The 13,338-nt window shown below is 43.3% G+C and overlaps 1 protein-coding gene across 3 annotated transcripts in view; it reads right to left on the bottom strand.

Annotated features, from left to right (window-relative positions):
• The window catches only part of LOC138747530 (collagen alpha-1(XV) chain-like), a 108,991-nt gene that overhangs the window by 70,065 nt on the left and 25,588 nt on the right, over positions 1-13,338 (bottom strand). For all 3 annotated transcript variants that reach the window (XM_069906822.1, XM_069906821.1, XM_069906820.1), the window contains 4 exons: positions 9,618-9,674; positions 5,532-5,619; positions 2,775-2,842; positions 1,899-1,952 (listed from right to left, as the gene is read on the bottom strand). In XM_069906822.1, coding sequence (XP_069762923.1) covers positions 1,899-1,952; positions 2,775-2,842; positions 5,532-5,619; positions 9,618-9,674 — 267 coding nt within the window. The remainder of the gene's footprint in view (positions 1-1,898; positions 1,953-2,774; positions 2,843-5,531; positions 5,620-9,617; positions 9,675-13,338) is intronic.

Raw genomic sequence — 13,338 nt, 5'->3', positions numbered from 1 at the left:
GTTTGTATGGGTGTATGTGTGTATGCATGTGTGTGTGTGTTTTTATTTGTGTGTGTGGTTGTGTGTATGGGTGTATGTGTGTGTTTGTGTGGGTGTGTGTGTATGCGCACGTGTGTGTGTTTGTGTGGTTGTGGGTGTGTGTGTGTGTTTTTGATTGTGTGTGTGTGTGAGAGTGTGTGTGTGTGTTTTTGATTGTGTGTGTGTGAGAGTGGGTGTGTGTGTTTTTGATTGTCTGTGTGTGTGTGAGAGTGTGTGTGTGTGTTTTTGATTGTGTGTGAGAGAAAGTGTGTGTGTGTGTGAGAGTGTGTGTGTGTGTGTGAGAGTTGGTGTGGGTGTGTGTGTTTTTGATTGTGTGTGTGTGAGAGAAAGTGTGTGTGTGTGTGTGTGTGTGTGAGAGAGTGTGTGTGTGTGAGAGTGTGTGTGGGTGTGTGTGTTTTTGATTGTGTGTGTGTGTGTGTGAGAGAGAGAGTGGGGGTGTGTGTGTGTGTGTGTGATATAATATACTGTATGTGACAGGGCATGTTGAGAGCTTGGTCTTTAACATACTTGGGATTGTGGGCTTCATACATAGATGCATTTATTGCAAGGGCATAAAGTGATATTGAACTATACGGTATTGATTTAGCATTACATCAATAAAACTTGGTTTCATGGACCCAGTGTATTGAACAAGGGATCCACTGCTATTGGATGACACGATTAGCATAGCGGTTAGCACAATACTGTCATAGCGCCAGTGATTTCGGTTCCAATCCAGTGCTCTCTGTAAGAAGTTTGTACATTCTCCCCACGTCTGCGTGGATTTCCTCCACGTCTTCCAGTTTCTTCCCACCCTTCAAAACATACAACGTTGTAAGTTGATTGATGTATTTGCACGGCATGGATTTGTGGATGAATGGTTTAGATAGGGCGAAGGGAAGATGTTCCTGGTTAGCAAATGGTACAAGGGCCAGTGTCCCAATTTTGAGCCAAAGCTAAAAGGGGAACATGAGGAAATGCCAATTAATGTGGAGAGCTGCAGGGCTGCAGAACTCATTCAAGAGTGAAAGCTAAAGAAAAATAACTTGCTGCGCTTCAGGAAAGGAGTGGGGGAATGAACTGATAGGACTGTGTGACCAGAAGCCAGAAAAAAATTCAGTGGGCTGAATGGCCTGAATTTGTCCCACCACAACTGAGTGATTCTCCCTGTTCATCCTCTGTTCTGGCAGGATGTGACAACAGTGATTAGGTACCCCTTGTCACTGATCGGTAGAGTTCTGTGGGGCCTGGTCTCTGTGGGGTTTTTCCCCCCATTTTCTAAGCTTTGTAATGACTTCCCAGACTGATACGACATCCCAGACTGATCAAATCAACCCTTGTCAATCAACCTGACTGAATGGTCTTCTGAAGATTAAAGGGATTCTACCATAATTAAATAAAGCTGGCCAAACCCTACTCACTATGTGCTTACATAGAAATTAAATTTTAAATTTAGACACACAGCATGATAACAGGCCCTTTTGGCCCTGAACCCATGCCCACCAGATACCCCAATTAACCTACAAACATTTTGAAGGGTGGGAGGAAACCAGAGCACCCGGAGGAAACCTACGCAGACACGGTGTGTACATACCAACAAGCTCACAAACAGCTCTGGATACGAACCAGTGTCACTGGCACTGTAATAACGTCGCGTTAACCATTACGCTCACTGTGCCACCCTACAAAGGTTATTTATTATGGAGTTTTGAATCATTCAAATGGCATTATTAATATACATCAGAAGGAAGTAAAATTCAACCACTTGTTAATGTTTAGCTGGAATTTGGAACATGTCGCACTTGTTCTGTTTAACGTAAAGATCAGGTCTCTCCGTTCCATTCTGCCATAATCATAGAATCCTGCAATCTTTTCCATACCTTTGGCCCTGGGGGTCCAGCCTTGACAGGACAGATGCATTGACCTCTTTCACCCTGGAAGATAATGCAATTGAGAATTGAATTGGATGATGGCCTTTTACTTGGACCATGAAAAGAAAAGCATCAGGTCACAATGGCAGCACACGCCCACCTCTCATCCCTCTTCAACAGATGGCCACTTCCATGATCACGCAGAACATTACCTTCATGAAAGAACATTAGCACAGTACTTCTGGCCAATGCAAGTACACAATTCACCCTGCGCCACAGCTAAGCAGGGATGCAAGTGTCAACATTTTTTTGGATATGGCCTCCTTCGATCTCTGCTCAAAGTTTATGGGCCTGTGAAGTGGTCAAATTTAGTTGGTTTCTTCTGTAATTTCCTCCTATCGACTGCATTAAAAAAATTCTATGATTTCGGTCTGTGGCTCCCCTGAAATGTGCTGTGGCCCCCGTTGAAAATGGCTGGTGCAGACCAATCTAAGCAAGGCTCTGGCTGTGGCACTGGAGTTGTCAATTAGGGAAAGGGGGAAAAAAAAATCAATCTGAATGCTTACTTCCAAGGACTGCTCAGTGTTCCCTTCAAGGGACGAGCTGGAATTCAGGACCCCTCCTTCACGTAGCTGAATGTGAATCAGGAACTCTAAATGTAGAGTTTGATTCATTTTACTGCACTGGGGAGGTGCATTATTTTTCAACCCTTCTGTTGGACACACTGATAATTGTTGTCATGGGAGGAATAGCAGTGTCTTGTAAATGAAGGGAGAGAAAACTTGGAGGAGACAACAGGTTGATCCATATTTCAACTGACGCGTTAATGCTGTTGGAATTGGGGCTTTGCAACTGATGGACATTAAATTCCCCATTTCCTTTTACCTTGTCTCCTTTTGGCCCCGGCACCACCCTTCCGTTCACCAGTTCAGGTTTGATGACGCCTTTTATATCTATCAAAGGAATTGCTTCAGTCAATGATTTCACTAAATGCACAATGTCTGCATGCATTCTTTGCTCATCTTGCTCTTATTTTGTTAGACGTTAAGGCCAGTAACAGGCCCTTTCGGCCCACAAGCCCATGCCTCCAAATTACACCCCATTAACCCTCAATCCACCCCCCCCCCCCGTATGCTTCGAAAGGTGGGAGGAAACCGAGGCCCAGGGGAAAACCCACATAGACAAGGGGAGAATGTACAAGCTCCTTAAAGACATCATGGGATTCGAATCCTGGTCCTGATCGCTTGGCGCTGTAACAGCGTTGCACTAACTGCTACGCCAACCATGCTGCCCCTTTCTTTCTAGAATGTGTCCGTGACTTTTTTACAGTTGATCTTTCCTGGATGTGGGGTTATTTGCATGGCTGGTGCTTAGTGCCTGATTTACACTGTTCTGAGATAGTGGTGGAACATTTTCGTCTTCAACCACCTCAGCCTTTGTGGTGAAGGCAGCTTCATGTGGTCACGGCAGTTTGATTTTAAACAAGAAAATCTGCAGACCCTTGGGTCTAGTGTAATGCACAATTATGCTGGAGAAACTGAGCAAGCCACACAGCATCTGTAGGAAGCAAAAGGCAACCATCGTTTCGGGTCTGAGCTCTTCATCGGGAGTAATGCATTCCTGATGAAGGGCTCAGGACTGAAACGTTGACTGCCTTTTACTTCCTATGGATGCTGTGTGGCCTGCCGAGTTTCTCCAGCACTTTGTGTACTGCAATTGGTAGTTCGATTCACTGGCTTTCTAGGATGTTTCATGCCATAGTTAAGCATCAATTGTGTTGGCACAAAACAGGGGCCATAAGTAGGCTCCAAGATAAGGACAAAAACTCAGCTGGTCTCGTCGCGGCCATAGGAGGTATAGATGCATTACCAATGTTTCGGGCCAGAGCCCTTCTTCAAGGAATAAGCAAAGAACAGGAAGGCATCAGATGCCTCATATATTTTTACCTCCAACAGACGCTGCAAGACCGGCTGAGCTCCTCCAGCATTTCTGTGTTGTTGCTACAATCACAGTGTCTGTGGACTTTCATGTTTCACTCCAAGGTAAGAAGAGCAAGTCGTCTTCTTTCCCCAGGTAGTGAGAATGGTGAACAACCAAAGGAACTGCTCACATGAACCATCTGAGACTCTCATATTCATGACACAGTATTTATTTTTATAGATATCATTCTTGTCCTGCATATTGCAGTGTTTTATTTGTATGTGTGTAAGGTCTGGTTGTGTGTCTGTGTGTTTTGCATCAAGAACCGGAGAACGCTGTTTCATTGGGTTGTACTTGTGCAATCAAATGACGATAAATGACTTGACTTGACTAAAGGGCATTAGTTGGAGGTTTTATAGCAATCCAACCAGAGCTTGCCTACCCAGAACCTGGCAGAACCCAACTCTGTGGGTCAGGATCAGACCACCTTTTATAGTCAAGTTTTGTGATCTGACCTCCATAGGGAGGAAATTCTAGAGTCCACTGGACCTGTGAACATAATGGCTGGACCATCAAAACCGGGGATGAGCAAGGGTCAGGAATCAAAGGAGTGCAGAGAGCTTGGAGGGTTGCTGGACTGATGGATGTTTCAGAGATAAGTGGGAGGAGAGGTGGCTGAGGGATTGAAGCACCAGGGAAGGGGAATTGAAAGATTTGGTTAAACAGGGGCAAGTACAGATCAATCAGAATGAGCCAACGGTGAACAGGATTTGGCACAATCCAGGACCCCAGTTATATGGGCAGCAGAACGAGAAGGCCATTCTTCAGGCATAGATGAGATTTCAACAGCAAATGATCTGAGACTGGGAAGGAATTGGATTGATGATTTGGAGGTAGAACCAGGTTAGTTAAACTAGAATCTACTTTCTGCTGTCTCTAAACAAATTTCTATCCTTGGCACAAATCAAGTGGGAGTCATTATTCCACTCATTTTACACTGGACAACGAAGATTTTGCTTCTTAAACATTTTTACATATATTTTATGGATTTTGAGCTGCTGATCAGGAAAATCACCCTAAAATTTTCCTATCATGTACTGTTTTTAGATATAACCTATTTTTGAGATTTCCGGTCATATTTTAAGTCTACTTCACACATGAAGTGCAACGTGTCATTGAAAATTCACTTTCTGCATTTACACTTGGACATCTTCCCTGCTGATCTTGGTGCAGTCAGTGACAAACACGGTGAAAGGTTTCACCAGGACACCGTGACCATGGGAAAATGGGATCAGGGCAACTGGTATCCATCGGTGCTGGCCGACTATTGTTGGCCTCTGACACGAGAGTGTGCTGCAAGTTGCTCAAGGTGTGTAGATGAGGACAGGGGTTGTGGTAAAGTCTGGGAGAATGGTTGATAGAAATGTGGGGAGGACAAAGAAATGGGATGAGAGTAAACAGGAGTGCGATGGTCAGCACTGAGGGGCAAGCTGAACGATTAGGCAGAATGGTAAACTGTGTGAGAGCCAGAGGGAAATCTTATGGCGATGGAGCCTTCCTATAACCTCTCATTAATGGGTTCTGAGATCCCCATCAGCTTCAGTGTGTTAAAGCGCTGGAGTTTTATCAGTGTTCGTACATGAAGCTTCTCGTGCTCATAGTGGTCTTCTTTCTGGGTCCCACCTGATGATTTTTGAATATCACGGCAATCATAAGGCTCACCTTCGGTGGGAAGGATTAAAACAGCCTCATCCCCCGAGCCCAAAGTGATTTCCTCATCAGATGTCACTTCTGATGAATGGATGGTAGTCTGTGAAGACATGCAGAAATGTGAAGCAAGCAGAGACCAACAAACAGGTGATAGATGTCCAAGAACTTCCCCTCTCTCCCAACACCCAGTTGGACTTCAACGCACTGCAGTTTGCACAAAGTACACAATGCCATTATGTTTGCACTTGGCTTTTGAAGTTCACTTTCATTGATTTCAAGTTCAATGGACAGAAGTTCAATGTCCATGTAATTTCCCACATGGGTTTACTGTGATAACATGGAGCACCGGCACCTGATCAGTGAGCTCAGACGTTATATGTGAGCTGACCAAATGAATCCCGGCAAGAGCATTTGGCATCGCTGCACGAACAGGCACTTTCTCGCTCTGCTCACTGGCTGATGCTGAATCGCTGGAGTTCTCAACAAATGGATGCTAGATCACTGGAGGTACCAATTGTCCTGGGTAAACTTGTACCTCTCACTTTGTTCATTTTAGATTGATCACAGTGCTTGAACTACCGAAAGAAAATAGACACCCACACTGAGAGCATAAAACACAGTTTATACAAATGTTTATTACAAATTCAGAAGCTGATTTCAAACTACAATATGCAAGCCCTTCCCAATTATACTTATCAATGCCTGGACTGGTCCCAACTGCCGAAGCGAGGCAATGACCACACACTTGTCGGGGCTCCGGTAGTAGCTTCTCCACCTCCCCCAACCGGGACGTTAGCTGGACTCTAGAACTCCTTTTTCTTGCTGAGAGACGTTTCCACCCCTCAGAGAGTCTCCACTTCAGCAGTGGGACCATGGCTTATATTACCCAAAAAATTGTTTACTCATAACTTATCTCTTTGAATAAATGATTTAATTATCTTCAAGGTCTCCTGATCGTCTGCAACCAACAAAAGACAACTGCATCTCTGGGCCTCATGGTGTAAATTTAGATTATGTCTTCCATTGCAACTGCATCCCTTCTTGCATAAGCTGTTCTAAATCCTCCATTATGGTATTTAAAGTGGGGTAGATTTTTTTTGAACAATTGGGGAATTTAGGGTTATGGAGATGGGCCCCCAGAGAGGGGGCCATATTGAATGGTGGGGAAATTTAATGACCTCCTCTTGCTTTAATCTCATGTCCGAGGATCAGTGAGAAATAATTCTCCTGGTCGTTTCATGTCATGGCTACCTTGGGTTGTATTTGTAGCAAAATTGTTCTGCATTTACATATACACTGCAAATCCTCCTCAGAGAAGGGAACGACTCTGTGCCTGAGCCACAGCCTCTTGATAACAGCAGTCTCACCTCAACAAATACCACCAACGTACCACTGAAAGAATGTGGGAAGGATTCAACATCTTTGGGGAAAGCAACACAATTTATTGTTGGAAATCAATGGCATTTAGTTAGAACTGCAGAGTTTTTTGCTTCTCCAAAACTCATTTTTCCAAAGTTCAGCTTTTATGCCAAATTGATGAATAAGGGCATCAATTTTTTATTCTTAGTGAATTCTAACTGTGCTCAGAAAAGTACATTTCCATCATTGATTTTGATTTGATGCAAGATCTTCCTGAGAGATTTTGGATGAATCCATTTTTGTCTGACATTCCTCGTCATGAAATGTAATGAAAAAGGGCTAATCAGCAATCTTGTTGTACGAGGGCCTTTGGGTAGGAGCGATCACAATATGATTGAATTCTCACTCGACATGGAGAGTGAAGAAATTAAAACCGAGACTAAGGTCCTGAATTTAAATAAAGGGAATTATGATGGTATGAGACGGGAGTTGAGTAAGATTGATTGGGTGGTGTTTATGGGGGGGGTTTGACGGTGGATAGACAACGGAAAGCATTCAAAGATCTAATTGCAGAAATCGTTTATACTGGTCTGGCATAAAAATAAACCGAAAAAGGTGACTCAACCGTGGATAACAAGGGAAATTAGAGACAGCATTAGGTCTAAAGAGAGAGCATATCAATTGGCCAAAAAAAGTACCAAATCCAAAGACAGCATAGGAGGACAAAGGGATTAATCAAGAGGGCAAAAATAAATTACGAAAGTAAGCTTGCGGCAAACATAAAAACCAACTGCAAAAGCTTTTATAGATGTGTCAAGAGGAAAAGATTGGTGAAATCCAGAGTAGGTCCCTTGCAGTCAGAATCAGGGGAATATATAATGGGGAATAAGGAAATGGCAGACCAATTAAATTATTACTTTAGTTCTGTTTTCACAAGAGAGGATACAAATAACCTCCCAAGGATGTTGGGAAACATAGAGACTAATGCAAGGGAGGAGCTGAAAGAAATCAGTATCTCTAAGGACATGGTCTTGGGGAAATTGAAGGGATTGATAATTTGATAATTCAGGTTTATTGTCCACCTTAATTACCGATAGTAAACAGATATAATTTCACAGGTTGGAAAGTAATCAAAAATCTTATCGATGTTTGACTCAAAAGTGCAATGTACTCCAAGGAATTGACAAAACCAAAAATCTTAGATGTCCTCAATTCCTGAAGAAATATTCAGTTGGCCCACTCAGTAGCTTAATGGATGAATGCATTCTGTCAATGCGACTGGGTTATACCGACACGTGCTTTCAGGCTCAAAGCCTCTCCAGTGTTGACCTTTGCCAGGATCAATCATTTGCTATGGAAAATAACGCTACAAATTTGGCAGCTCCCCTTGATCCTACTTGCCCTACAGCTGTGGTTCTCAAACATTTTCTTTCCTCTCACATCCCACTTTAAGTAATCCCTCTGCCATTGGTGCTCTGTGATTAGTAAGGGATTGCTTAAGGTGGTCTGTGGGTGGAAATTAAAAAGTTTGAAAACCACTGTTTTAATCATCCCTCATTGGCTCATTATGTGCACGGCTTCATAGCTCCAAAGGAAATTGGCCAACGACAAATTTTACTCAAGCAAAATATTTCAGTAACAATTGGGTCCAGAGCAGTGATTCTCAACCTTCCCTTCCCATTCACCTGACTGATCACAGAGCACCAATGGCATAGGGATTATTTAAAGTGGGATGTGAGTGGAAAGAAAAAGGTTGAGAACCCCTGCTCTACAGTGATGTCCCTCGATCGGATCACTGCTAGTTATTCTACACATCTCTGGTCACTGGAGGGTATGAAGCTCATGTTTTCACCGAATGCCAGGTGACAGCAATCATTGCAAAATTTAACCTGTCCTCACAGTTCCATGGTTTGTCATTTATAGCTCCTAACATCCGTCTGTGGCCCCAAGAAAAAGCACCACCATTTCCCCTAAGTGTAGGTGCTTCAGTGGTTCCTTTGGACAGAGGGTATGTGTTAACTCCCGCTGTGGGGAGGGTGAAGAATGGGAGAATACAAACATTATGTGCTGCTATCATACAGCAGTGAATTAGCAATTGTAAAACAATAAAGATTGTACTGACAAGGTCTGGAGTCTGACTATCCCTGGGAAGCCACAGCAAATCTTAATAATTCGCGGGAAAGACAACCTGCTGGCTGAACAGCATCAGTGGGAGAAAAAGAATGGTCGACCTTTTGGGCTGGAAGCCTTCGTCAAAACAGAGAGCGGAGATAGCCAGTGGAATGAGGACAGGGGCCAATCAGACATCATCATACCCTCCTCCCAATGATGAGCAGCCAAAAAAGGCAGTTAAATGGCTTCATTTGTGGCAGGTTCTGGATGACCTGGTCTGGTACCACATCTGGAAGTCAAATTGACACATCTCTTTGTTTTTCCCTCATTGTTTTCTAAAGTCCCAGTTGAACTGGCCTAAATGGGAGACCTCACCAATGTTTCCTCCCCCTGGTGATTCTTGTCTGACATTGTCAAGCTACTGCTGTTTACTGGTACCTTTCTCAAGAGAGTGAATTTTTAATACTCAAGCTCTGTTTACATCACACCTACAGGCAATTCAATAGGCATTTTACCACAATCAATACATTAAAATTCACCCACCCACTGAAAAAAATGGAAAAGCCCACACATGTATGAAACAAATCTTTAAAAAGGTATCTGCCAGTTTAGACATTCTCCACTTACCGATTGTGATGGAATGAATTCGACGTCACCGTCTGCGGTCTCTGCTTCTCCAGAGGTCTATGGAAAGAAAAGTTTCAATCATTTCAACAAAGAGGGAAGTAGACAATTTCCATGTTCAGAGGCAGATGTTCAGGTTTACTGGACTAACACCTCAAATGTCTTATAAGCAAAGGTTGGACAGACTAGGCTTGCGTCCATTGGAGCTTAGAAGAGTGAGAGAGGGTCCTCAGGGGTAATGATAGGGTGCATCTGGAGAATATGTGACTTCCTGGGGAAGAATCTAGAACAAGGGACAGGGTTGGGGAAGGGGGTTGTGGACCAAATGAGACTGCGATGAGGCAAATATTTTTCTCTTTGAACTTTCTTCCTCAACAACAGTTGGAAACAGAGTCCCTGATTATTTCTGAGACAGAGGTAAATATTTGTTAAGCAAGCAGTTGAAGGTTCACTGGAATAGATGGGAATGCAGAAATGAGATTATAATTGGATCACTTAGAAAATGATGAATAACAAATGAACGCTCCTGCTTTTTAATTCATTTGTATGATCGAATGTTGCTAATCATGCCACATTTGCTTCAGTGTTCTATAGGAATGTTAGAAGCTATTGACATCTGCCTGTCAAAGAAGCTCAACAGGTCACACAGCATCCACAGGTAGAAATGGTCAGCCAACATTTCGTATTTGAACTTTTTATTATGACAAAATTTATCCTGGGATATTCATGCCTCTTTCTTATGGTCTCCTAAAAAAGCACGGTAAATTTCCACCACAACCAAGGGTAATCACTTCAACTGACAGGAATTTCAGCTGCTTATAAATCATCTCTCTAAAAAATACCCTGAACTGTTACATTCCGGAGCATGGTTTTGGAGCTTTTAATAGCATTCAGAATCAGAATTTATTGTCCTAAACAAGTCACAATATTTGTTGTTTTACAGCAGAATCTCAGGGCAAACATTCATATAAACCCACCTTGCAAAATAAATAAAACAGTGCAAGAAAAGTCAAGGTGAGGCAGTGTCTGTGATTCATTGATCATTCAGGAATCTGATAGCTGCGGGGAAGGAGCTGTCTTTGTGCCGCTGAGTGCTCGTCTTCAGGCTCCTGTACCTTTTTCCTGATGGTAGCAGAGTGAAGAGGGCATGGCCTGTGTGGTGGTGGGGGGTCTTTGAAGATAGAGGCTGCTTTTTTAAGACACCACCTCTTGTAGGTGTTCTTGATGGAGTGAAGTCTGGTGCCCATGATGTCAACAACCCTCTGGAGTTTATTCTTGTCCTGAGAGTTGGCGCCTCCTTACCAAGCAGTGATGCAACCAGCCAGAATGCTCTCTATGGTACACCTGTAGAGGTTTTCAAGAGGCTTCGGTGACATACCGAATCTCCTCAAGCACTACACAAAGTATGGCCGCTGGCGAGCCTTCTTCGTGATTGCATCAACATGGAGGCTCCAGGACAGATCCTCGGAGATGTTGACACCCAGGAATTTGAAGTTCTTGACCCTTTCCACTACTGAACCCTCGATGAGGACTGGGTCATGTTCCCCTGACTTCCTCCTGAAGTCTACAATCATCTACTTGGTTTTACTAACGTTAAGCACAAGGTTGTGATACCACTCAACTCCCTCTATCTCCCTCCTGTATGCTTCCTCATTGCCTTTTGTCATTCTGCCGACAACTGTGGTGTCATTGGCAAACTTGGAATTGTGCCTGGCCACACAGTCGTGGGTATATAATGAGTAGAGCAGTGGGCTAAGCACACATCCTTGAGGTGTGTCTATGTTGGTAGTCAGTGAGAATTGTTACCAATTTGTATGACTGGTCTTCCAATGAGGAAATCATGGATCCAGTTGCAGAGGGGGGTACAGAGGCCTAGAATTGTAGTCGATGAAGAGCAGTTATATAATGAATTGCTGTTTTCGAGGTGATCCGGAGCTGAGTGGAGAGCCAGGGATATTGCACCTGCTGTGGAGCGATTTTGATGATAGGTGAATTGCAGTGGGTCCAGATCTTTGCCTTGGGATGTGTTAATTCTGGCCATGACCAGCCTCTCAAAGCATTTCTTCAAAGTAGATGCGAGTGCTACTGGGCGGTGATCGTTGAGGCAGCTCACACCATGCTTCTCTGGCACTGCAATTCTGAGCCAGGAGTATTCTTTGCAAACAAACCGATGCCACAATCTAAATATTGCAATGTGCATTGCAATTCCTTCAATTAAGTATTTCAAAATGTAAAGGATTAAATAATAAATAAAGTTATTTTTTCAAAGTTTGTGATATTTCAATTTCCACCACCATAATGTTCCAACTGTTAGTGGATTCTTGAACAACTGCTTGACTTCTTGTAATCAGACTTTAATGGACTTTCCAGTCAGCTGGTTTGATGTCATAACTGCTGCAAGGTGCATCAACAGTGGGAAAGGGCAGCTCACACCTCAAAAACCCACAAGGTTAGCAGAAGTGTCTTTGTTTTTAAGGTCCCTGCTGGTAATTTCATTCATGACACCAGCCCAAGTATCTTGTCAAGCATTACCTTCACTTACGTCGACTAACAACAGTGTACAATCACACCACAGTATTGCAAGATGTGATTCAAATGAAAGAGAAAACAAAATCCTCTGTGTTCATGTAAGGTTAAAAAAAAGTCTGCAAATTCTGGAGTCGGGTGCAGTACACAAATGTGCTGGAGAAACTCAGCAGGTCACACACGGGGTAATCAGCAATGCAAAAGGTTACCGTTTCCTACTTATGTCTGCTGCAGGACCTGCTGGGTTCCTCTAGCACATTTGTGTATTACAGTAGGAATACTAGCCATGATTTCCATAGAATATTACAGCACAGACAACAGGCCCTTTGGCCCTTCTAGTCTGTCCCAAACTATTATACTGCCTAGTCCCACTGACCTGCACTCAGTCGATAGCCCTCCCATCCATGTACCTGTCCAAATTTTTCTTAAATGTTAAAATTGAGCCCGCATTCAGCTCCTCAGTTGGCAGCTCGTTCCACACTCCCACCACTCTCTGTGTGAAGATGTTCCCCCTGATATTTCCCATGAACTTTTACCCTTTCACCCTATCTGTACCCCTCATAATTTTATATACTTCAATCAAATCTCCCTCATTCTTCTACTCTGCAGGGAACAAAGTAGATGTTAAACCTTTCCCTGTAACTCAGTTCCTGAAGTCTGGGCAACATCCTAGTAAATCTTCTCTGAATTCTTTTTATCTTTTGATATCTTTCCTGTAGTTCGGTGACCAAAACTGCACACAATGCTCCAAATTTGGCCTCACCAATCTCTCATACAACTTTATCATTAATTCCCAACTCCTGTACTCAATTTTTTTATTTATGAAGGGCAAGATTCCAAAAACTCTCTTTACAACCCGATCCACCTGTGACAGCACTTTCAGGGAATTATGTATCTGTATTCCCAGATGCCTCTGTTCTACTGCACCCCTCAGTCCTCTACCATTTACCATGTATGTCCTTTCTTGGTATTTCTTCCAAAATGCCACACATCATATTTGTCTGCATTAAATTCCATCTGCCATTTTTTTCAGCCCATTTTTCCAGGTGGCTCAGATCCCTCTGTAAGCTTTGAAAACCTTCTTCACTGTTCACAACACCTCCAATATTTGAACAATGGTCCCAGCACCGATCCCTGAGGCACATCACTAGTCTCAGGCCTCCAGTCTGAGAAGCAATTATCCATTACTACTCTCTGG

Source organism: Narcine bancroftii, chromosome 12, assembly GCF_036971445.1.
Source record: "Narcine bancroftii isolate sNarBan1 chromosome 12, sNarBan1.hap1, whole genome shotgun sequence".
NCBI classification, from domain to species: domain Eukaryota; kingdom Metazoa; phylum Chordata; class Chondrichthyes; order Torpediniformes; family Narcinidae; genus Narcine; species Narcine bancroftii.
The sequence above is the reverse complement of the archived record's forward strand: the minus strand, read 5'-3'. Positions and strand labels throughout refer to the sequence as shown.